Below are 25,053 nucleotides of genomic sequence, written 5' to 3'. Positions count from 1 at the left end.
AGGGTTGGGGTCTGAACTAAATGAGGGTCCTGTGTTCTGGATTTGAGGACAAAGTCCTGAGCCCCACTTGTGTGGGACTTCTAGCCATGTGTGCCTGAACAGCCAACTATAAAAAAACCATGAAAGCCCATGTGGCCCTGTCACTGGGGATAAGAAGAGAACGTTCACCTATCTGGTATGAATTTCATTGATCTCTTTTTGCACTTCCGCTTCCGCCACCCACTTCTGGCCCTGGTGACCAAAATATTCCACCTAAATTGTGTAGCTACAGAGGGAGTAAAAAGAATGAGCAATGAGTTCAGGGCTCAGTGGGACTGAAGCAACCTGAGAACCATTGGCCCTCAGCACCCGGCAGGCTATGCAGGGGCTGGCACCTCCAAGCTGAACCATGTTTGCACATCCCCACCCCGCCAGGCCCCTTGGTGGGAGCACTGCCGGGAGACCCTGGGGACCATGCTTTCAGGTTTGTGGGCCCTGCCCTAGGGCTCCCAGAACATAAGACGCACATCTTAGAGCACACATAGCTCACGCCTGCCTTTTACAAACTCATCTTGTAACCCAGTGAAGGGTCTAAGAAACCCACAGTTAAAGTTCAGTTGCTCAGGCCAAAGTCATGAACAAAGCAGCCACCTGGTGGCCCTTGGCTGTCACTCTGGACAGATGGTGGCAGAGCAGTTGCAGCTCCACACACGTTACTAAAATCTGTTAAATTTTCATTATATCCTGCCTCATCCTCTAACAGAGGACCGAGGTAGCTTACATAGACAAAAAGGGGAAAAGATGATAGGCAGCCCAGGCGGAGTAAGTCATCTATTCAGGTGTCAGGAACTGTGGTCTGGAACAAAGCAGGACGGAGCCGCACCACCCTGCACTGGGGCACATCGTCTGCCAGAAAGGGGCTGCCTGGCTCTGCCAAGCACTGAAGCCTGTGGTACAGCACACGGTTCCATAAAAGAAGGGAGGGGAGCACCATCTCCCCCGCTGATAGTATCCAAGGAGACAGAGCCCAGGGATGGGCAGTATATTCACAGAGCCCTGGGGTCACTGCCCACAGTACAACTATTGACAGGTGGGCAGAGGAAAAGTGGGGAACCCTAACTGGATGCCGGGGGAGGGAGGTGATATCCTGCACACACTGACCTTGGAAGCAGGAGGAAAGGGATTTGTTTTCTAGGCCCCTGGCCATCCCCTCTGCTCTCCTAGTAAGACCTTGGAGAACAGACAGGCTGGTGAACAAGACCTTCCTACTCCTGGTGGGTTTCTGAGTTGCCAGAACTGGAAAATTCCATTCAGAAAGACAGTCCTCATCCCCAGAGTGCCCAAGAGACCAGCACCAGGCATCACTGACCTTTCCAGAGAAAGACAAACAGACCACCACCACAATTTTATTCTTAAATAAATGCTCAGCCTAAGGCCAGGTTAGGCAGACAGGTGGGCAAGATGGGAGGCTAGCCAGGGGACGTGGGGCAGGCACAGAAGGCAAGCGGGGATGCAGGGAAGGAGGGGACAGTCCACCCACTAGAGTCTATTCCATATGTGCCCAGAGGAGCAGAAAGAACCTGCCCCTCCCCATCCTCTGCAGGTGGTGGCAGAAAGCTCACTGTGGTCCCAAGCCCCACATGCCTCTGTTGGGTGCCTCTTTTGGGGATCACCGTGTCCAGCTCAGGAGGTGTGGGATCAACCAGGTGACTGGCTGGCTGCACTGTCACTGACTCTCCCCAACAAGAGCTCGGGTCGGGTGACAGCAAGAGGGGGAGAGGGCCACGTGGCTGCCACCCAGGCTTTCCTAAGAGAGTCAGGCCCAGGCCACTGGGGCCGCAGGTCTGTTGGGGCCACCTGCAGCTGCCCTGCTGGCATCTGAATCCTCTGCAGGGGGCGCTGGGCTCTTGAGCATCGCAGGTGCTGGCACCCTGGGGCTCCAGGGTGCTGACCAGAGGAAGAAGGGAAGAGGGCAGAGAGAGGTTTTCATGCTTCCTTCCCGGGGCTGCTCAGTGCTGGTGTTCAGGCTCTGACTTCCCCAGGAACTCCCTAGACAAGGACAATTAGGAGCCATGTCACTTAAGCTCAGATCCTATCTATTGTAGTCCCCTCACGGCCCCAGTTAAGCACAGCACAAATAGTGTTCATGGTGACTCGATTCCCAGCATGAGGGAATAAAGGCAAGTTTGGGGGCTACTGGTTCTTTTTTCTTTCTTCTTTTTTTTTTGAGTCAGAGTCTCATTCTTACTCCCTGGCTAGAGTGCCATGCTGTCATCATAGCTCACAGCAGCTTGACAGCAGCCTCAGCCTCCCAGAGTACTAGGATTACAGGTATGAGCTACTGTGCCCGGCCAGGGAGCTACTATCCCTAGTTCTGAACTTTAGAGTTCTGGTGTGCTCTCAATTTTCTGTAATAGATTCCTTTTAAATGGGTAAAACTATACCCCAAAGCAACCCCCCTATTTTCTCAACTCACTTATCCCTCCCCCTTTTTTTTTCAGGTTTGGCTGGGGCTGGGTTTGAACCCGCCACCTCCAGCATATGGGGCCAGCACCCTACTCCTTTGAGCCACAGGCGACACCCCCCACTCCTTTTTGAGACAGAGTCTCACTATGTCGCCCTCAGTAGAGTGCTGTAGCATCACAGCCCACAGCAACCTCAAACTCCTGGGCTAAAGCAATCCTCTTGCCTCCACTACAGGCGCCCCACAATGCCCAGCTATTTTTTTGTTGTTTTTGTTGTTTAGCAGGCCCTGGCCGGGTTCTAACCCATTAGCCCTGGTGCATGTGGCCAGTGCCCTAACCACCGAGCTATAACAGGTGCTAAGCCTCACTGTCCCAGTCAAAAGGAATGGCAAGCCTCTAAAATAAACGCAGATTTCCCTCTGGAACTTTCAAAGGCAACTGGAGAAGAATTGAGTCTGAAGCAGAGCAGTGCTTTTCAACCTTTGCTGTCTCATGGCACACTTAAATTATGTTGACAGAAAAAGAAAAAAGAATATCCTTACTGAGCTCTGAACTTCTTTTGAAAATAATTAACGAGCTTTAAATATGCAGTGTGCTGCGGCACCACAGCTGCACGTCACTGAAGTGGTTACACATGGGGTGTGCCACCCCGGGAGTGGGTGAAGCAACTGACTTCAGTGACCCACAGACAATCTGGCACCCTGCCCTCCTTGTCATGCCCACACCCAGGAACCAGCACCCAGGGTTCAGGTCAAAGCCCTCTAGGGCTCCCTATCCCCACATAGGGAGGGTCAGCCTCTGGCCCAAGGCAAGGAGGCAGGTGGTGGTAGGCAGGGCTTGTGTCCTCTGATCAGGAGTAAAATAGGGTGGCAGCAACTTGCACAGAAGCCAAGGCCTCACCCTTGTACTTGGGTTCTATATCAGGACCAGGTGGTTCCTACCCAACATTCTGGGCCATGTAAGGCAGCCGGCAACATGGCTTCCCTTAAGAAAGCAGCTGTGGGCAAATAGGCTTTGGAGAAGCTGGCCCAAGGCCAAGGCCCCCACATACAGCACTCTGACCCAGCAGTGGCAGAGATGTCTGTCCATGCGCCCCTATACGTGCAGCCCCTGTGAACCCACATAGCACACGCAGAGGCATGTCCATGTGCACCTGTACAACTAGGGAGATCTCCACAGACAGGGACAGTCCCAGAGGGAGGGAGACTGTCCTTTAGCCCCTCTGCATTAGAAATGGAAGGGTCTTGACCACCATGTAGCTTGGCTTCACTGAGCCCCCACAGCCTCACAGGCACACCTGCTACAGGCCCATATGACATCCTGGGTGGGAAGTAACTGTCTTACCTCAGTATCCGTGGAAGCTCAGGGCTCTTATAGATGTACTTGTGCCTGTAGCCAAGATCTGAGTGGAAGGGGATAAACTGAACTTTGAAGTCTCGGAAACTTCGAGATGGTGCAGCAATGTTGTAGAGCTGGGGAGAGGGAGAGATAGGTCAGAGCCCAGAGATGGCCCAACCCTAAGGGAGACCAGTCCAGAGGTAGCCCAGGCTCTACGCACTCCACACGGCTGACACAGCCAGGCATGGCTCAAGGTCCTAACTCTGTCCCCACACCCCCAGACCACCCTTCATCAGGGTGGGGGCCAGGCTGAGTGCCTGTGGTGAGGGGCAGATGGCAGTGATGGTACAGTCTTGGGGAACTGGGACAAGGGTGTGTGTCACAGGCCTAGCTGTGTACTTCTGGGCCAAGCCCACTGTATATGCTGGCTCTGGATCTGTCTATCCAGTCCTCTGCTCTCTCTGAGGCAAGGGGTGTGTGTGAGCCTAGCCTTGCTGGACAGCTCAGTCCCCACAACCCCGGGATGAGCATGGAACCTGTCAGGAAGATGTGCTCCAGGCCCAGGGCTGGGCCTGCCCATGAACTTCACCCTGCTTTTGCCACTACAGGCCCAGACAGGACTACCCTGACCCCACTCACAGCCACAAATCCAGCTGTGCTTCCTGGCAGCAAAGTCAAAGCAAATTCATTACAAGCCAATGCTGACACCCCAGTGACAACATGACACGCTTCTGACAGCAGTCCTGTCCCCCAAAGCACCCAGTTTCTGTGTCAGTTCTGCCAACTGGGACCCCTGCATGGGGTTGGGAGACCCTCCTCATCAAGGAGGTCTTTCCACTCAGCAATAATGCTGAGCCCTCCCAGGAGAGTCCCAAGTTGGTCTGGCCTCTGCCAACACCAAGCAGCCTCACCCAGAGAAGAAGCCCTGCATGAGGGCCTAGGAGCCATCTGTGAAGCATCAGTGGTCTGGACCCTGCCCCAACCCAATACCAGATACCTGCTCCTTCCCAAGTAGCCTGGGGGTGATGAAAGGAGGAAGAGGTGGCCTCCCAAGTGTGACATCCTGGTACCTGGCCTGTGACACAGTGCACAGGTGCCTCTGGGATGCGCCCCCTCCAGCCTGGCCCAGGAGCTAGCAGCGTAGTACCTGCCACCCAGAGCAGGAGCCCGGACACTCACCTTTTTGCCGAGCTGGAAGGGCACCACTGGGTCGTCCTCGGCATGCAGGATGAGCAGGGGACAGGAGATGTGCTTCACACTGTGGGAGGAGAGGCGAGATCAGTGTCTGCCCGGGGAAGGGCAGGCCCACCTGGCCCACACCGCAGCAGGGTCCAGGTGTGGGGGTCCCCTTGCTCAGCAGCCTGAGCCCTATAGTTTCTCCTCAGAGCAGCACTGGACGCTCACTTCTTTCTTCTACCAAAATCTATTTTAGTAGGTGACTGGTGTCAGCCAGACCTAGACATCGACTCTCACTAAAATCTAGCCCATGCATATTTTCTGAAAATATGAAAATGATTACTTTTGCCAACAGATAATATTCTTTTAAAGTTTTTGAATAATTTAGGTGAACAAAGAAAAGCATTGAAATGAATGTTACTAGGAATTTCTTGGTTAAAAAAAATACCCTTTGTCTTTGGTGTGAATGACATTAAAGGCACTTCCTGTCTGAATGCTTACAAGTGAATTAGATTTTCAGTAAGCTCAACAGGAGGTCTGAATCCCATCTGTAAGCCACACTACAGTGATGCAGGGGGCTGCCAGGACTGATGAGGCCGGGGCTCTCCTGGTCGGCCCTCAGTGAGGTTGGCACTGGCCCCCCCACGACAGGGCTGTACACTCCTGGCACTGCAGCAGGACCCAGGCTGGAGAGAGCTCCTGACGCCTCAGGCACCCGACCCTTGCACAGCCTGTGACTCTGCTAGTGGCACAGAGTACATACTCATGCTTCTTGGAAGAGTGTTTCTGATGTTTAAATCCCTTCGACCTGAGTCTTCTGGAGAAAGCAGCAAGGATTTGGTACAGACCACTTCCCAAAGTTAAAAAAAGCCCTCCCTGCCTACAGAGCCTGGCCCCAACTTCCAGTAATGGGAGGGCTGAGACTCACCCAGGTCCCCAGCACACTACCTGGCTCAGCTTGGCGGGTCAGGCCAAGGGCAGCTTCAGGGGCACAGTATTAACTTTTGTTTTGAAAAAGAAATCCAGTTTAATATGAAGTCAGTAGATGAGCTAAAGCAAGGGGGAGGGAGGGGAATGAGCAAGTGGGGACAGGGGAGAAGGGAGGGGGATGGGGGTCACGGTGTGTGGCACACCTCGTGGGGGCAGGGCACAATTAAAAGAGGGACTTTATCAAACAAATGCAATCAGTATAACCTAATTCTTTGTACCCTAAATGAATCCCAAACTATTAAAAAGTCCATTTTACCAAAACAGTATTTACAAACAAGCAGGAGTTTTTGCTTATATTTGCTCTAATTTTAATTTGTCCTATTTTTAGAACAAAAAATACTTAAAGGGAAAAAATCCTCCATTTTTTCATATTGTTTTGAAGGTGTAGATTTTTAATTAGCAGCATTTAGATAAGGTTTCTTTTTTTCTTCTTCTTTTTTTTTTTTGGTTGGGGCTGGGTTTGAACCTACCATCTTCTAGTATATGGGGCTGGTGCTCTACTCCTTTGAGCCACAGGCGCTGCCCTTCTTCTTTTTTTTTTTTTTTTTTTTGAGATAGAGACTCAAGCTGTCGCCCTCGGGAGAGTGCTGTGGCGTCATAGCTCACAGCAACCTCCCACTCTTGGGCTCAAGCGATCCTCTTGCCTCAGTCTTTCTATTTTTAATAGAGACAGGGTCTCAGTCTGGTCTTGAACCAGTGAGCTCAAGCTATCCACCTGCCTCGGCCTCCCAGAGTGCTAGGATTATAGGCATGAGCCATCACGCCCAGCCGCTTTTCTTCTTTTTGAAAATATTAAAGTCCATGAAATAAAAATATCACAAAACGTGAAAATGGTTTAAAAGGAGTCCTTCATTAGAATATTTAACTTTTGGTTTACCTAATAGAATTATTATTTTTTGAAACAGAGTCTCATTTTGTCACCTCAGTAGAGTGCTATGGTGTCATAGCTCACAGCAACCTCAAACTCTTCAGCTCAAGTGACCCACTTGTCTCAGCCTCCCAAGTAGCTGGGACTACAGGTGCCTGCCACAACACTCAGCTCTTTTTTTAGAGATGAGGTCTCGCTTTAGGTCAGGCTGGTCTCTAACTCATGATATCAGGTGATCCCCCACCACCTTGGCCTCCCAATGTGCTGGGATTATATGGGTGTGAGCCACGGCACCCAGCTAATAGAATTTTTAATAATAAACTTTGTAATATCTTTATATAACCAGACATAAACCAAATGGCTGAGGCAAACTTACTTTTTAAATAACGGCTAATATTAACACTTTATATGTTCCCGAGTTCTGGTTTTGACAGACTGAAAATAAGTTACACTAACATCTCTTTAATTCTGTAGTCTTTTCAGATTCCTCATTTCCTTCCATGGCACTTCCCCGCCTGGCTTCCCTTTTAGAGACCTGTCAGGGCACAGCCCTAAGCACTCCAAACTCCACCCTAGCCTGGTGGCCCATGGTGCTCTCCCAGATTGAAAAATCCATCACTCTACCATGGTACTCACTTTTCATCATTTGCAAATTTAATTCCACTGCTTGTAATGGGATCGAGGAAGAACCAGTCAAACCCAGGAAAATATCGATATATCTGAAGACAAGATGGAAACCATTTTAAGAAGCATTAAGATATTCATGTAGACACAAAGGCCAAAGACAGTTTATGTTCAGGAACTTACAGGGCCTACCCAAGGGAGGAGGCGTGACATGTAGCCAGGGGTCACCAGCACTGTGTTTAGAGCCACTCCCACTGTGTCCTAGTTTTGAACTGGGGACAGAAGACTCACCCACCGGGCCCCACAGACTGGCTGTATCAGAAGCTGCCCCACAAATAGAGCTCCCACACCTCTCCGCAGAGACCAGAATCAGCTAAAAAACCAGACTTCCCACAGGCACCAGGGCCACCACCCTTGAGCAAATGAGGGTCCACAGATGCTCTCCTCATGTTTTTGGAGAAAAACAGTATCAAAAAGAAAGAATAAAGGGCTCTTTTGGTCTGCAGTATAGCAGCATAAGGCCAGAACCCACAGACTGTCACAGGCTTCAAAACATGTGGCCAGTCATGTGGCCACAATCAGGAACAGGAGAGGGAAGCAGGAGGAAGTAACTGCCAGATTTTGAAAGAAGGTCCAAGGCTTAATTCTTGCTCAGTAGGGTTTACCTGGGCCCAACCTGAAACACTCAGGGGAGGCCAGACTCCCAGTCCATGGCATCCAGCTCCCAAGCACTGCCCGCACACACAGAGGGCGGCACTGCCCAGCAGCTCCATTCCCCAGGCAGCCAGGCCAGTACCCCCATGTCTGTCTGGGCTGCACCCATGGCAACCACCTCACATAGGCTTGGCCAAGCTGCTCTCAAACAACCCAACTGTGACCTGTCCTTCCAGGCGGCTGTGGGTTATATACTTCGTAGGCATCTCTATAGGCAAGCTAGTGCCCGGAAAAAGGATTAATTTTTAATATCTGTATTAATTACTGTACTTTTAAAATTTTATTTATTTTTCTGAGAGGGTCTTGCTCTGTCACAGGTCACACTGTAGCTTGGGTTAGCTCAAGTGAGCCTCCTGCCTCAGTCTCCCCAGTAGCTAGGAATACAGGTGAGTGCCATCACAGCGGGCTAATTTTTAAAAAATTTTTTTGTAGGTCTTGCTCTGTGGTCCAGGCTGGTCTTAAACTTCTGGTTCAAGCAGTCCTCCTGCCTCAGTAGCTGGGACTATATGCCCATGCCATTAGACTATTAAAACTACAGCAATTAACTTCTTCTGTAATTATTTACTTATAGCTATTTTACAGTAATTATTTTATTTTTATTATTTTTTTCCTAATATCACACAGTTTATTATAACCTCTGCTGGGGCTTTGTAGAATGTGTAAGGAGTTCAGATTGTTATTATTTTTTTTGAGACATAGTCTCACTATGTCGCCCTTGGTAGAGTGCCGTAGCGTCACAGCTCACAGCAACCTCAAACTCTTGGGCTTAAGAGATTCTCTTGCCTCAGCCCCTCCAAGTAGCTGGGACTATAGGCACCCGCCACAATGCCTGGCTACTTTTTTTTGCAGTTTTTGGTCAGGGCTGGGTTTGAACGCCACCTCCAGCATATGGGACTGGCACCCTACTCCTCTGAGCCACAGGCACTGCCCTGCCTGGCTATTCTTAAATTGTAGCTGTCACTGTTGTTTGGTGGGCCTGGGCTGGATTCGAACCCACCAGCTCCAGTATATGTGGCTGGTGCCCTAGCCACTTGAGCTATAGGCGCCAAGCCATATAGTAATTATTTTTAATAAAATAATTTTTAATAAAATGTATACTTGCCACTGAAAAGGGATGGCTCTTAGCTTCTTCTCGGATATTAGTGAATGGAGACTCCAGTATAAGGGCATCTGGAGGTGTCTCTAAATAAATGAAAACATGAATAGGCGACTGAGCAATGGGCAGGGAGCTGAAGACACAGACAGGGCCTAGGCTGCGGGTCTGAGCGGGCGGCCCCAGACAGGCCAATGAGCCCTAGGGCTACACCACCACCCCAGAATCTGCTCTGCAGGCCCCCATGGAGATTAGGGTGCTGGAGGCATCCACCGGGGGACCCACCAGGGCTTCACAGCACCCAAGAGCCTCACTTGCTGATGCTACTTATTTGCAGCCAAGCCTGTGTGGGGTCTGTGGCTTCTGTAGAATCCTGTGGGGAGAGCAGGCAGGGGCCAGCCCAGCATGTGCCACCCTGTGTGGACACTGAGCTCTGGATAAGAACGCGCAGCAGGGCCAGCTGTGAGCAAGCACCCCCACACTGACTGCAGGCCCTTACCTCGCTCACAGAGGCGCCGCACCACATTTGTTGCCACTCTGGGAAAAAAGAAAAATAGAGTTCAGGTGAATGATGATGAAAACCATTTTAGGCTGTGTGCAATGGCTCACGCCTGTAATCCTAGCACTCTGAGAGGCTGAGGCAGGTGGATTGCCTGAGCTCAGTCAGGAGTTCGAGACCGGCCTGAGCAAGAGTGAGACCCCCCATCTCTAAAAAAATAGCCAGGCACTGTGGGGAACGCCTGTAGTCCCAGCTACTCGGAAGGCTGAGGCAGGAGGATCACTTAAGCCCAGGAGTTTGAGGTTGCTGTGAACTACGATGCCACAGCACTCTACTGAGGGCAACAAAGTGAGACTCTTGTCTCAAAAAAAAAAAAAACAATAAAATAAAATAAAAGCTTATTTAGATGAGACTGTTATTATGTTGGGAAGTGCCCAGAGAAGACACGGGATCTGAAAGCTATTAGGTAGCAGGGCAGAGTGGAAGGAATGGAGAGGCCCCCAGGTTGGTCCCTGCCCTGGCTACTGGCTGACCCCTCAACCAGGATGGCGATAGCAGCCAGCCCCCTCGTCCCCATGTGTATCCTGCTGCCTCTCCTGGACCAGGCCCCCCAGGAGCTGTCCTCCCATGGCTCTCCCCACTATCATGTGGGCACTACTGTGGCAGATGGAGCACAGCAGAGGTGGTGGGGGGTGGGAGGTGCCGGGGGTCTGCCAGGCCTGGGGCCTCTCGCCTTCCCAGGACCACACCAGGTGGCTGATCCCTGCGGGTGCCTCTCCTGAAGCACACTGCTCACTCTCCCCACAAGGTTGCTCCCAGCATGCAGGATGCTGTCCAAGTGAGCAGGGGGACAGACAGTGCTGAGCCACTGCCCTAAGGGAGAGGCAGCAGGAGCTGGTGGAGATCTGGGTCCTGAGGGCTCTACAGCAACAGCTCCCCCAGACACGCTGGACCTGACTGCCCATAGAGGGTGTTAAAAATGCTTCCTGTGCTGCCCATGTGGGAAGCAAGTCACCTCCACAGGGTCAAGTCTCTTAGTAAAGGCATGTCTACCCTGAGCTCCTTCTGAGGGTGAGGAGCTCAAACCCTGTGGTTTCTTGCAGTGCTTTACCTCTTGCTTCCCACCACGGGGACAGGACAAGGCTGGCTGGGACTAGTGGCACCACAGGGTCCAGAGGTAACCAGGCCCCCCTGGGGATCTGACTCTCCTGAAACCATGCTGGAGGGCCACCTGGGAAGACCTGCTTTGCCAAAAGCCACCTCCTGCCCAGAGCTCTTACCCAGTGCCCAGGGAATGGCCCCAAATATACACGGGGTTGTCACCACTTCTTGCTTTGATCCAATCAAAAACATGGAGGGCGTCGTAGGTCATGCCCCTCTCAGATGGTGTTCCTACTGAGTCACCCCAACCTGGGAAGGAGAGACAGCAGGAGGCATCAAAGGCCACTCACCAAACCCAGCCATAGCCCCCGAGGGGTCCCAGAGCTGGAGGGGATGGTGGAGCGGTCTGCCCCTCAGAGCTGCAGCCCACCCTGCTAAGTGGAAAACCAAAGGTCCCCTTACAGGTCCCTCTTGGTTAGCTGCAAATCTGGCGACAGAGAAAAGCTGAGTCAACAAATGTTTCCTAGAACACACCCTGGCACAAACTCTGGCCAGAGCTGGCCCACAGGTCCAGCAAACTCAAGTGAAGGCTACCAGCCCTCCACCTGCTCTCTGGAGGGGGTGGCCACCCTCTCTCCTTTCTTAATAGGCAGGACAAAGCAGTCTAGGGCAGTGGAAGTCCTTGCCGTTACCATCTTCAGCTCTATGCTCCTGCTCACCCCAGTATGACCCCAAATCCTGTATCCAGTGCCCTTAACTAGTCTCCATGAGCAGCTGTGCCAACAGGGGTATTCAGACAGACCCTACTGGTAGTGAATTGACACTGCCCTCAACACAAAGGGCTTGGCAAGAGCAGGTGCTGGTGGAGGACCCACAGCCCCCCCCAGTGGGAGCCCAGCTTGCCCAGGGCCCATGTAAGGACCAGAGTGAGCCCCAGAGGACAGAACAGGAAAGAGAAGTCACAGGAAAAGGGGCTAATTTCACCTTAGGGCCAAATTACATCTTATTTGCAGAACAGAGGAAAAGTCACCATCTCTGGCCCCAAATTACAACCTCCCCAAGGGCAGCAAACATCAAATGCAATCTGGTCTTTCCAGTAGCTCAGCAGTGAGTCATCATCAAGTGATCTGAAAGAGCAGATTCTGCAGTGTGAGCAAACCCAGGGTTAGTGCAGCAGGACCAGCCCCTTCTGGGGCCTCAGCCTCCAGAGGAGGGAGAGAGTGATGTCCAGGGCCAAGGCCAGGCCAGTCTGAGAGGTGGAGACACAAGATAGAGACAGATGCAGTGACAGAGATACAAAGAGAGAGACAAGGAAAGAGTCAGAAAAGGAGCTGAGTGCTGCGTGGAGTTTCCCTCAGAGATGAACAGGAGGAGGGACACCCCTCCCTGTTCCCATCATCCAAAGACTGCCAGCTCGCAGCAGGGTAAGGAAGACCTTGTTAGCTTGGAGAAAGGGCTAGAGGGCAAACTACTTTCTGACCTCGTTTTGGAGTTTTCCCAGCCCTGAACTTTTACCCTGATGACTTTCTTCCACAAAAGAGCCATTCCTGCCGTCAGCAGAATGGCAGCCACTGAGACATGACATCCACACCCCAATCCCCAGAACCTGTCACCAAGTTAGGTCATCCTGGGTGAGCCAGAGGAGTCACAAGGGTCCCCATAAGGGAAAAGGGCAGACAAGAGTCAGGGTCAGAGTGATGGAGCCCCGAGAGGGTCTCGGTGGGCCCGGTATTGCCGGCTTTGAACTCTGGAAGGCACGTGGGCCAAGGAACGTCCACGGTCTTGATGAGCAGGGAGGAGAAGGCAATGGATTCTCCCTAGACCCTCCAGAGGGAGTACAGCCCTACCAATACCTTGATTTCAGTCTAGTGGCTAAAAACTGAGTTTCTGACCTCCAGAACTGCAAGACAACAAATCTGTGTTGTTTTAAGGCACTGTGTTTACAGTAATAGGCCACGGCAGCAAGAAGGAACCAATGTACCCACAGCCAGCCAGCTCACCTGCCCTGAGCCCCCTGGTCTCTTCCCTGAAGGCTGAATGGAGGAGCATGCTTCCAACACATTCACTGTTCATACAAAGTATTCCTACTGCTCAGTAAGACACAACGTTCTTAGTACACATCAAACTGTGGATTCTTTTTTTTTTGTAGAGACAGAGTCTCACTCTATTGCCCTCAGTAGAGTGCTGTGCCATCACAGTTCACAGCAACCTCCAACTCCTGGGCTGAGGTGAGTCTCTTGCCTCAGCCTCCCAAGAGCTGGGACTACAGGCGCCCACCACAACGCCCGGCTTTTTTTTTTGCAGTTTGGCTGGGGCCGGGTTTGAACCCGCCACCCTTGGTATATGGGGCTGGCACCCTAATCACTGAGCCACAGGTGCCACCCAAACTGTGGATTCTTTTTCTGTTCAATGGCAAATGCTGATTCATTACCAAAAAAGCAGAAATGCTGAGGGGGCAGAGAAGAACCCATCTCTAACAGCTCTTCTTGCCTTCCCAACTTCAACGAGACAAGCTCTGCTGGACATAAAACATGTCTGTCAGGGCCTGGACAGACCCCTGCAGGATGGCAGCTCAGCGTCCATTTGAGACACTCTCAGCCGGCCGTCTCTGAGGCAGACAGCTCTGTGGCACTGCCAGCAGCATGGCAGGCCCCACCCAGGAGAGGGCCCCAGTACACGGACACCCCCATCGAGGGATCCTACTGCAACCTTTATTTCTCATGTTAGGCTTTTGTTGAAACTTTTCTGTCATTTGTTTTTAAAGCTCCAAGACTAGCTGATCTCTCCCCTATTCAGATCACTCCTGACATGCCCTGTCCCTGCGCCCTCACGGGAAGAAAGGAAGAAAGGCAGAACTGTTTGCTTGTTCACACTGCTGCTGATGGCGGGATGCTGGGCTCAGGTGCTGACTCTCCTACCAGGGGCTCCCGGCATCCACACCAAGGGCTTCGTCAGGAAAGGCAGCACCCTGGACGCCCATCAGAGAGCCCCCCCGTGGGTGCACAGCACCAGGACTTGCTGGAACCGCTCAGAGGAAGACGTGTCTAACGGAGGGGGGACACTCAGACGCACCTTCCAAAGGAATCTCACCTCTATAGTCAAAGGTGACCACATGGTAACCTAGGGAACTCAGCACCTGTACAGAGAAAAACAAACATCTTCAGCAACAAATTCAAGCATCTTGGAGTAAGAGCAGATTGCCTATCACTACACCCATGAGGCTTTCTGCTGTGTAGACACACGGGAACTTGACAGAGCATGAGTGACAGACTCGCCCCAGGAGGAGAGGAGGAGGTCTCTTCCTGCAGCCTAGATGCTGAGGGGCCTGGACAGACCCCTGCAGGATGGCAGCTCAGTGTCCATGCTGGGAGACACCCTCAGCCGGCTGCCTCTGGGCAGACAGCTCTGTGCCCTGTCCCTGTGCCCTTGTGGAGGTGTGCCTGCAGTGATGCCACATCACCCAGAATCACAGCTCCCCCTCTAGGAAGGGAGCTGGGGGGCTTCCCTGCACAGTCCACACGCTCCCTGCCAGCTTCAGGCCTCCACAGGGCCTGACATCCAGCCAACCCATTCCAGGCCTCCTTAACCTTGGCAGGGACAAATTATTTCTATTAACAGAAACCTCAAAAGAAAACCAATGACTGCTCCAACGGCCCAGAGCTAGTTGCAGAAGACATCTGTCAGTGCTCCTTCTGCCCTGCTGGCAAGTGCAAATATCCCTGAGGAGAGGATAGGGAGCAAGGGGGATGGCCCGATGGGCCCTGCACCTGCTCCAGCAGCCTTAGGTGCTAAGATCCAAACACCTTGATGAAGAACGAAAGCAAATACCATGAAGGTCTGTGTGCCCTGCCATAAGCGCCCCCTTTACCAGAGGAGCCTGTGGCAGTCCACTGAGCTGGCCTGGAGTCTGACTCACTTCTGCTGGAGGGGAGCCTGCAACTCGCAGGCAGTGCAGCTTCTGGAGTATATGGTTTTGCTTTTAATTTTATACATAAGTAACTGAGCATTTATACATTTTCCTGATATCTGCAAGTGGCCTGCCATGCCCACCCTAGCGGTGGTGTGATGGGCAGGATCAGCCAAGGCACTACCCCCCCCCAAACACCCACCAAAGGCAGAGTTAGAAAGTCCAACAACAGTTAACTATCAAAATGATTAGTTCCAGTCACTCCCTTCAGCTCCTGCTGCCTGGAAGGAGTGGCCAGGAACAGTGCTGGAGCCTGTACTCACCTTGTAAAGTTCCACGCGGTGGTCACCTCCTCTGGAGAAGAAAACAGGAGCCAACATTAGGGCATCGCCTCAAAGCCCTGGGGTCCAGCACAGTGCTAGAGAATCCAGGGCCTTTATGATTTGGTCCTCAAACCCCATAGCAGTAGGGGCTGATGGTAGACATGAGACTGCCTCCCTGGGTCCTAGAAGTGGCCCACACTTGCCTCTGCTAACACCATGTCACACTAGAGACAGTCTCAGCACTTTGGAAAGATTTTTTTTTTAGAGACAGTGTCTCACCTTGTTGCCCTTGGTAGGGTGCCGTGGTGTCACAGCTCACAGCAACCTCCAACTCCTGGGCTTAGGCGATTATCTTGCCTTAGCCTCCCAAGTAGCTGGGACTACAGGCGCCCACCACAGTGCTGGGCTATTTTTTGTTGCAGTTTGGCTGAGGCCAGGTTTGAACCTGCCACCCTCGATATATGAGGCCAGTGCCCTACCCACTGAGCCACAGGCACCACCCTGAAGAGATTTCTTAATGATTGCTTTTACCTTTATTTTCTATAGGTAAAGCATACCTACGGTTCCAAACTCAAAAGACACAAAGGAAATGCAGCAAGCCCCATCCACTCCTGTGCCAGCCATTGACCCTTTCTAGCATGTCCCAGCATCCAAGGTTCCAGTTACATCAGTGGCATCTGTGTCCTGACACCTTCTGCATCTCACCTCTCGCCCCACGTTCAGACCTCTGCCTGGCAGCACCTCCCCATCCTCCTCTTGGGGTCACCTAGGCTCTTCCCCATCTAGCTTCTGTTTGCTGCTGTGGCCAGCCTATGTGTGCCCTGTGTGTGATATACTCCTGCATGTGGAGGTATATGCACTCATGACTCTTTGTCAGAGACCTCCGTGTACGGGAGCGGCCCAGGAAAGGGGCCCAGGAGAATACAGCATTACTGACATTTCTGTTACCGAGGCTGAGCACGCTCTGCACAGCTCTCACGTATTAGACTGAGAGTCACGTATTCATAACTCCAAGTCTGAGGCTTGTCTAGGCCCAGCTGCTGGACACACCCTGCAGTAGGGACAGAGGCTGCCCAGAGAGGAGGGCATGTCGGTGATCAGGGTGTGAGGGAGGCTTGTCCTCTGCACACTTCTCAGCTGCTGCACAGGGGTTAGGTGGGAAGACAGCAATGGGACAGAGAAAACAGTTCAGAAACTAAAGTACAAATGAGGAAATACTGCAAAAAGTTTCAGTTATCGTTGCAAGAGCTCATGGTGGCTCCTTTTGAAATTTTCCAAATTCCCTACACTGAGAAAAAAGGAAGAGAAACTGACAGCCCAGGGATCCTGGACCTCAGGGAGGACTGGGTGGTGTGTCCTGCACACTGATGGAGCCACCTTGGGGAACTGTGGTTGGAGCAGGAACTCAGAGAGCAGGAGGCAGCCACAGTGCGGGGGTTGCACGCAGGCTGGGGCAGCGGCATGACTCTGACCCTCACTGCATCCCTGTCAGACCTGAAGTCTCAGGCAGATGCTGTCCTTCTTTCATCCTGTGACTGGCTCTGCAGAATGACCCTTACTCTCAGCTTACTACACAGTGTTCTCATTTACACAAAGATGCTGCAAGCACTGTTTGCAGCCACTTGATCCTTAAAAAGAAGGGAAAGTGCTTGTAGCACGTCCTAGACAGAGGAAAAAGTGAGGTGGCAGGACGTACAGGGTTTCACCTGTGAGCGCCGTCCTGACATAGGGACGGCAGGATGAGGAAATACTGTGAAAAGCCCACCCCAAGGCTGCCCCTCTGGGCCCTTCTAGCACTGCCCTCTGTGCAGCTTGTCTCTCTCCTTGTTAGCTCTGCCTGTGAAGGGTCTGTGCCCCAGCCCCCCAAGAAAGCCTGGTGCCATGTGGCCTCACCTAGGCCCTGCCTCCCGCATGGCAACCCCAGGGAACATAGACAGTGACCCGGAGCTCTCAAACAGCACCTCCTGCCGAGGCTCTTCACACAGGCTCCTCTGAATGACAGCACATGTGGAAGGGAAGAGGTGCTGGGCCATCTCCACCTCAGGCTTGCCTGGGGAAAAGCCACTAAGCCCATTTGGGAAAAGCATCAGGGATGAAACTGGTCAAGGACCCAACCCAGCAGACCATGTCCCTCAGCAGCCTGTCAGAGGGCTCAGACCCTGGGGTCTCACGGCCAGAAGCAGCAGGTCTTGCGGCTGGGAAAAGACTCAGCAGGGTCTATGCACTGCACCCTCTGCCCTCGGCACCACTCTGAGCCCCTGTCAGGACGTGAGCCGCCTTCACCTCCTCCCTGGCCTCCTCTTCTTCCTTCTCCAAGGGTTGCCCAGGCTCTGGCTGCTCTGCCTACACCCTGGAGCCATGGTGTAGGAACCGCAGAACTGCCTGCTAGTCCTCAGACCCCACGACAGGTGCAAAGAGCACCACTGCAAGGCTCGGCGCCCGTAGCTCAGGGGTTAGGGCACCAGCCACACACACTGAGGCTAGAGGGTTTGAACCCGGTCCGGGCCTGCTAAACAACAAAGACAACTACAATAAAAATAAAAAGTCAGCATTATGTTGGGCAACTATAGTCCCAGCTACTTGGGAGGATGAGGCAAGAGAATCACTTAAGCCCAAGAGTTTAAGGCTGCTGTGAGCTGTGACACCACAGCACTCTACTGAGGGCAACGTAGTGAGATTGTCTTAAAACAAACAAACAAAAAAATTGCAAGTCATCCAGAGACACTGCTTCCCACGTCTGTGACACAGCTGCGGTCGAGTGTCATCACGACCCCCACTCTCGGAGAAGCCTTGCCCCCCAAGTGACACACGGGCAGACACTTCACCCTTTGAAATTACAGCAGGAATTAGCATCTCCTGCCCAGCCTGGGTGGAGCTCCATGTGTGGACATGGCCTCCCACACCGCTCAACATCGTGGTCCCCAAGAAGCTGGGCAGGTCTGCAGACCAGACCTGCTTCATGGCATGGTCGCCTAAACTGAACCTTCCTAACCCCGCAAGAATCCTCCTTCCCTTTGGGAAGCTCTCCCTCATTGCAGTGGGTCAGTAAGCCCAATTTTGTGGGGCCACAGGTTTGTTCCTGGTGGTCTTGGGCCCACAAGGCCAAGGCATTCTCACCCCAAATGGGACTGTGTGCTGTGGAGAAGGGGCATGTGGGACTCCCCGTCTCACCTGGTGCCCGCATTCCCGTGCAGGTACAGTATGATAGGGTGGTTGGAACCCAAGGCGTCCTCGTACCACATCTGGTCCTTCCCTTGGGCATTCTTCCACCAGGCGGTGGGGATGGTGTGCCTGGGGGCAGAAGCGAGGGAGTATGGTCACACATCCCTCTGCACTCAGGGTCAGGACTGTGAGGGTCACTCAGCTAGCTTGAGTCCTGACAGCAGGGAGCAACAGACCCGTCTGACTACAGAGAGCTGATGGGGTAGGGTGGCAAACCACTCCCATCACTAGAATAAATACCTATGGGGCTGCAGGCTGTGAGGACGGCTCTGCCTGCCTCAGAAGGAACAGTTCTGACTAGCAGGGTCTCTTCTGGGCCACAGAGGCTGGTCCTGGTAGCAGTACTAAGGGCAGAGGTGGGGGATACCTCTGGACGGTCTGTGAGGTAGGATCCCATCTGAATCGTGTCCATTCTCTGGGGCCTGGCACAGAAGTGGCACTTACTGTGCCTTTGCTGAGTGACAGCATGTACCCTACTACCAGTTACCCTCACACTGAGTCAAACTGTCCACAATTTAACTCAAAACATACTTAAAACAGTACCTCCTGTCACATGTGCTATTTCAGCAACACTGATCTTTGCAAAGCACACCAAAAATCTGGCCATACTTGACACAGCATTTCTAATGTCCAGCACATGCTGATGTCCAGTTACAGGTCATCCAGAAGCAGACATGCAGTCACAGGGCCACACTCAGCACTCAGAGGCCATCAGTCTACACGGCCAAACCCTGCTTCAGATAGACACTAACATTAATTTTAACTCAGGCTAAATACTACTGATCACTGAGGAGGGTCTGAATTAGTAAGGTTTTTCTTTAAAACGTACTCAAATTCTTTCTGGATATCAGTGATAAGAATCCTTAAGATAATTAAAGAGTCAACTACTAGATCTTAAGTTTCAGTGCCTCATTTCTAATGCCTCTCTCTGATACATTCAAGAGAATCCTGTTTTAGGGTGGTTCTAGCCACTACCACCATTGCTCTCATAAAACTATAAACCTATGTGATAACACCTGGCTGTGCTCCCCACAGCTAGCCCTCTGGAGAGCTGGGCTCCTCCCAGCTGGTACCAAAGGGCCCATTCCCCAGGCCTCTCCTCACAACTGCCACAGACAGGCTGGTGGCCAAGAATGGCACTGAGGCTTCCTCCTGGCCTCAAGATCCCCTTTCAAGAAGCTGGTGAGTTATGGCTTCTCAGCCTTTTGGCTAAGATCAAATTAATATTGAGAGGCTTGTGGCAGACTCTGAGGAAGTGACATGGGGGGAGCTGAAGACCGAGGGCCCAGAGCCATCATGACACACAGCAAGCAGCACAGCCCTGAGACTCACCACTGGTGCCACAGCATAAAGCCTTTCAGGGTCACTGGTGATTATGCGCTGTCAGTGCTTACCCCACAGACAGGCTCCCACACACACTCAGACACAAACCCAGCACGGGGAGGGCTGACCAGCCCTGGACAATAGCTCTCACGGGAGGATGGACACCCAGCAGCCCCTGGGCATGCTCCGGTCAGGATACGCTGCATTAAGTCAAATCAGGACTGACAAAGGACTGCAGTCCCAGCACCAGCTACCGAGCCCCACGCCACGTTCCTTCCTAGGACCAGCTACCGAGCACTGTACCATGTTCCTTCCCAGGACCACCGTTGGGAGTGTCTGGACCCCCTCTTACTGCACTCCCAGCATCTCATTTAGAAGCTTCTCACACACAGAGCACTTTTCTGAGACAATGGAAAGGGACATTACAGCTGCTGAAATAAACCCCACTGATACAGGTGAAGTGACATGGACTCACTTTTAAGAGGAAAAAGAAAATGCACAGTGGGGCTGGTCAATTTTAACTCTGCTGGTTAGAAACACTGTTCATCTAAGGAAGAAACATTCTAGCATATTCCAAGGACACAGGGGAAAGTCACAGGGCTCAGCTCAATCTGAATTTATGGCTAACAGCGGTAAATGCTCAGAGGCAGGAAGCCCCAGTCTTAGTCGCCTGCGGCAGTGGGGTGCTTTAAGTGAGAGAAAGCAAGCTGCTTCCATACCTAGACACTTGTTTCTCTGAAAAGACACATTCAAACCTGTGTTTGCAATTCTGTGCTTATACTCTCTTTGTTTCTTGCTTGTGTTTTTACTAGAAATAAGGTTGGTGTTTTTTTTTTTGCAGTTTTTGGCCGGGGTTGGGTTTGAACCCACCACCTCTGGTACATGGGGCAAGCGCCCTGCTCCTTTGAGCCATAGGCACTGCCCATAAAGTTCTTTATAGATAAGAACCCAGTTCACAAAGCCTTGCTGTTTGGAAAATCTCAGGATAGAGTTTAGGGGCATTTTACCCCACACCATTAGGATCAAATTTCGCTGAGGTGTTTCTTTTGGAAAAGAAACTAGTGAAGATAAAAATGAGCAAGCAGCTTCTCAGAGGCCAACATCAAGGCCAACACCAGTGGAGCCGTACAGGTCCTTATTCTGTAGGCCCAGGGACTGCACTCAGCCCTCCCTCCGCCCCACACTCACCAGACTCCAATACTGACGTCTTCCTCTGGCTGGAGGTAGTAATTACACGTGTGATTCAAACCTTGATCTTGGGGTCTTTTCAAATCAATGAAGTAGGGAACCCTCACTATAGGGGATAAAGAGATGATGATTAGCATTGGTGGTGGTAGATGGACAGACTGGCCCTGCATGTGCGTGTGCACACACACACACACACACACACACACAGTCCTCTCCCCGCACAATCCGGCCAGACCCGAGGATCCAGCCTCAGGTGGGGAAGGGGCCAAAGGTGTGCTGGAAATGCCAGTGACACTGCAGCAAGGGCAGTGAGTGGGATGGAGTGGGATGGAGCCCCTGAGGTTGTTGAAGGCGTGAGAAGATGCAGATGAAGAAGGGAAGGACCCCCACAGGCCTGGGGTGGGTGAGCAGTCTGCAGGGAACGTAGGGACCTGAATGGCTCGGGTGAGCCTTGGCTGAAGGCTGCACCAGAGTAGGGCGAGAAGCACAGTAGGAAGGGGGCAGAGCATGACCCAATGTGAGTAGTGGCAAGGGCAGTAGAGGACAAGGTGTGGTGTCTGCAAATGGATGGACCCAGAGGACCGGGTTCAGAGCCCAGAGCTGCCAAGCAGATGACACAGCAGGACTCCTCCACTGAGCAAGTCGTCAGCCAGCAGGGCAGCAGGTGGGTAAAGTGGTAGCCGAACTGTGGGAAACCCTGGGGCCACAGACTGGAGGACCATCCAGGACACGGAAGCAGAAGACAGGAGCACGGAGCGAGCAGTAAAGTCACCTGCACGCCCGAGATCCCACTCTGTTCTCGTAGAAACAAGCCAATAACCAACATGGACACTCACACGCATGGGTGGCTCAGAGCAAGCAAGAAAGCCAAGCGCTGGGCTGACGACCAGGCTCCGAGACGAGTGGGGAGGGTGTTGGGTCTTGTTGTGTTCCACTGCTTTTACCGCTTGTGGTGAACACAAATTCTGAAGACAAATTTAACTGAAAAATGAAAAACTTACCCCCTAAACCTTTGCATAGGATTTACTCACTTTGTAAAATAGCAATTCCCCAAAGCGGTGGTGAACTAAGAACAATGGGGTCTTGACTCCAGGCTGGCCCCGGCCTCGAGGGAGTGGGAGCCACAGCTGCTGACAGCTTTCTTGAGTGGAGACAGACACAACCCTCCCCCCTCTATCTGCGGGGTACAAAGCACATCTAGCCCTCGCTCACTGTGTTGCTGGGGCTCGAGGACATGTGCTGAACCACCAGACTCTCAAGGATACGAGGACTCATCACTTCTTTCCCAGAAAGTCCCCTGAGTCCCAGGCATCTGTTTAACCACGCAGGGAGCTGGGGTCTCCTACCAGGCCTGGGCTGGTACCTCCAGCTTTCTCACTGCGCTGCCCCAGCTAGAGTCAGTGGCACCGTCATAGCTCACTACAGCCTCCAAGTCAGGCCATGTTCCTGCCTCCCGAGTAGCTAGGACTTCAGGCACCCATCGCCAAGTCCAGTTAATTTTCCTCTTCCTAGTAGACACAGGTTTCACTGGCTCTTGCTCAGGCTGGTCTTGAACTCAGCCTCCCATAGTGCTGGGATTATAGGTATAAGCCACTGTGCCCGTCCCCAGCCCTCCTCCAGTATCTTAATCCATCTCTTCTCCGAGAAACAGCTAAATATTCAAAGCTTTAGTAATAAGTTTCTCTCAAAAGAAAAACGGCAAATGAAGTAAAGCCACATCCCCATGCACTCCTGCTGAGTTGGGGCCACGCGCTGCCCAAGGCAGGCTGCCACCTCTGCTGGCTCACTCAGGACAGAGCCGGACTTGGACAAGCAGCCTGACTCCCTGTCCCTCCTTCTTGGCGAGGTGGATGGGAAGTCAGGGAAGAAAACAGCTCGGATCCCGAGGGGCCTTGAAGGTCCTCATGATCTGACTTGTGTCCCTCAAGAAAGACATGTGGAAATCCTCACCTCTAGAGGCTTTACATAGGTAATGAAGCTCAAATGGGTCACTAGGAGGGTGGGGCCTGGTCGCTCTTGCCTGAAATCCCAGCACTTGGAAGGCCGAGGTGGGTGGACTGCTTGAGCTCAGGAGTTAGAGAGCACCTATAGTCCCACCTACTAGGGAGGCTGAGGCAAGGGGATCACTTGAGCCCAAGAGTTTGAGGCTGTTGTGAGAGCTGTGACGACACAGCATTCTACAGAGGGTGACAAAGTGAGACTTTGTTTCAAAAAAAAAAAAAAAAGGTCATTAATGTGGTTCATAACTCAATATGATGTGTGCCGTTATGAAAAGGGAAATCTGGACGCAGACACACACACACAGGAGACCTCGTGAAGATGGAGGCAAAGACTGGTGCAGTTCAGGACAGTGCAGGAAGCACCGAGAACTGTGACCACCAGACGAGCAGGCAGCAGGGAGACTCCTACCCAGCCTCGGGTGCGTGGCCCTGCCCACGGCCTGACTAGAACTGCGGCCACCAGACATGCAGGCAGCAGGGAGACTCCTACCCAGCCTCGGGTGCACGGCCTGACTAGAACTGCGGCCACCAAACATGCAGGCAGCAGGGAGACTCCTACCCAGCCTCGGGTGCACGGCCTGACTCGAACTGCGGCCACCAGACGTGCAGGTAGCAGGGAGACTCCTACCCAGCCCCGGGTGCACATCCCTGCCCACGGCCTGACTAGAACTGTGGCCACCAGATGTGCAGACAGCAGGGAGACTCCTACCCAGCCTTGGGTGCATGGCCCTGCCCATGGCCTGACTTGAACTGCTGGCCACCAGGACTAGGAGAGAATGAATTTTTGCTAGCCACCTGGTTTATGCATTTTTTAGGGCATCCCTAGAAAATGAATGCAGCCAGTTGAGGGGATTCATATTTTATCCTGGCAATAGGACCAGAGAAGGCCCTGGACGGAAGGAGGCCTGGCAGGCACATCCACTCCGCCTGCCACTTCACACTGTAGGCACCTCATGCTGCCACCTCAGCCTTTCTGTGACTTCACTCCATACTTCTGTGACCTGGAAGCTGCAGCCTGATGTGCAGGCTCAGATCTGACAGCTGTGAGGCCAGAAGACTCCCCAGAAAAACTTCACTGACATCCAAGCCTGGTGCCCACTACGAGCCCACACTCAGACCCCACCTTTGCTAAATGCAGAGGGCATTATGGTGGCCTGAGGGTACTCAGCCTCCACTGGTTCGGCTTCAGGCCTCCCTCAGGGCCAGGTCAGAGAGGGAGGTCAGGTTGCTGGGACACACACCAAGCACCTGCTCAGAGAGGGTTCCTTGGCCTTAGCAATCCCTGGAGAGAAGGTGCCTGGAGGGGACTGTGGGGGCCAGGCAGGCACCAGGTGGGTGAGGCCACAGAGACTATCAGGTGTACCTGTAGGAACGCTGCCCAGTGCCGCTAGACCTTTGGGCAACTTTTTCAAAGAGACTGGAAACAGATTTTTATCATACTGACAACTAAAAACCTCCTTTAAAAGCACTGCTGCAAACTCTCCTACTCAAGCATTAAGGACAGCACCCTCCTAAGAGTTGCCTTCCTCTTTTGGGCCACAGACACTGGACCAGGAGAACCCAGAGTTCTGGGGCTGTAGAACAGTCTGCCATCTTCTTAGGAAACTGCAGAGCGAAATCTATGGGCTGTGTCAATCTGAGGAAAATCAATTCAGCCCAAACATTTCCTGGGAGTCCACAGTGTGCCAGGCCCTGGGGGCAGCACACCCCCACACAACCCCTGCCTTCACACAGGGGCTTGCATCCTGGCAGCGAGGCACCTGGCCAGGGCAGCCATAGGTAGCCCAGCTGGAGAAGCCGTGCAGAGTCAAGATGCAGGCCTGACACCAGTGAACGTGCAGCCCTGGTAACAACTCTGTGTCTACACCTAAGCCTACACTCTCTTCTGTGCTGTGAAATACTTAAGAAACATCAAAATCAGAAAAACAGGCTGGGTAAGTGGCTCACACCTGTAATCCCAGCATTTCAGGAAAGTGAGGGGGGAGGACTGCTTGAGCCAGGAGTTTAAGACTAGCCTAAGCAATATAGCAAGACCCTGTATCTTAAAAAAAAAAAAAAAAAAAATTAAACAAAATCATTCAGCCATGGTGGTGCACACCTACAGTCCCAACTACTTGGGAGGCTGAGGTAAGAGGACGGCATGAGCCCAGGAGTTCAGGCTGCAGTGAGCTATGATTGGGCCATTGCCCTCCACCGTGGGTAACAAAGAGAAACGAGGTCTCTGTGTTTTGTTTTTTTTTTTT

The 25,053-nt window shown here is 52.5% G+C and overlaps 1 protein-coding gene across 2 annotated transcripts in view; it reads right to left on the bottom strand.

Moving 5' to 3' along the window:
* The window catches only part of ABHD12 (abhydrolase domain containing 12), a 52,912-nt gene that overhangs the window by 3,999 nt on the left and 23,860 nt on the right, over nt 1-25,053 (bottom strand). Inside the window, exons 3-13 of one of the 2 annotated variants that reach the window (XM_012812227.2) lie at nt 20,811-20,916; nt 18,249-18,368; nt 15,078-15,108; nt 13,938-13,983; nt 11,027-11,156; nt 9,747-9,784; nt 9,257-9,336; nt 7,453-7,535; nt 4,962-5,040; nt 3,789-3,916; nt 1,362-2,028 (exon numbers count right to left, since the gene is read on the bottom strand). In XM_012812227.2, the coding sequence (XP_012667681.1) occupies nt 1,989-2,028; nt 3,789-3,916; nt 4,962-5,040; nt 7,453-7,535; nt 9,257-9,336; nt 9,747-9,784; nt 11,027-11,156; nt 13,938-13,983; nt 15,078-15,108; nt 18,249-18,368; nt 20,811-20,916 (881 nt within the window). In that variant the 3' untranslated portion in view covers nt 1,362-1,988. Of the gene's footprint in view, nt 1-1,361; nt 2,029-3,788; nt 3,917-4,961; nt 5,041-7,452; nt 7,536-9,256; nt 9,337-9,746; nt 9,785-11,026; nt 11,157-13,937; nt 13,984-15,077; nt 15,109-18,248; nt 18,369-20,810; nt 20,917-25,053 lie in introns of those variants that run through there. The other variant, XM_023507661.1, reaches the window with a different exon arrangement.

Source organism: Otolemur garnettii, unplaced genomic scaffold (assembly GCF_000181295.1).
Source record: "Otolemur garnettii isolate 467f Iridium unplaced genomic scaffold, OtoGar3 scaffold00197, whole genome shotgun sequence".
NCBI classification, from domain to species: Eukaryota; Metazoa; Chordata; class Mammalia; order Primates; family Galagidae; genus Otolemur; species Otolemur garnettii.
The sequence above is the reverse complement of the archived record's forward strand: the minus strand, read 5'-3'. Positions and strand labels throughout refer to the sequence as shown.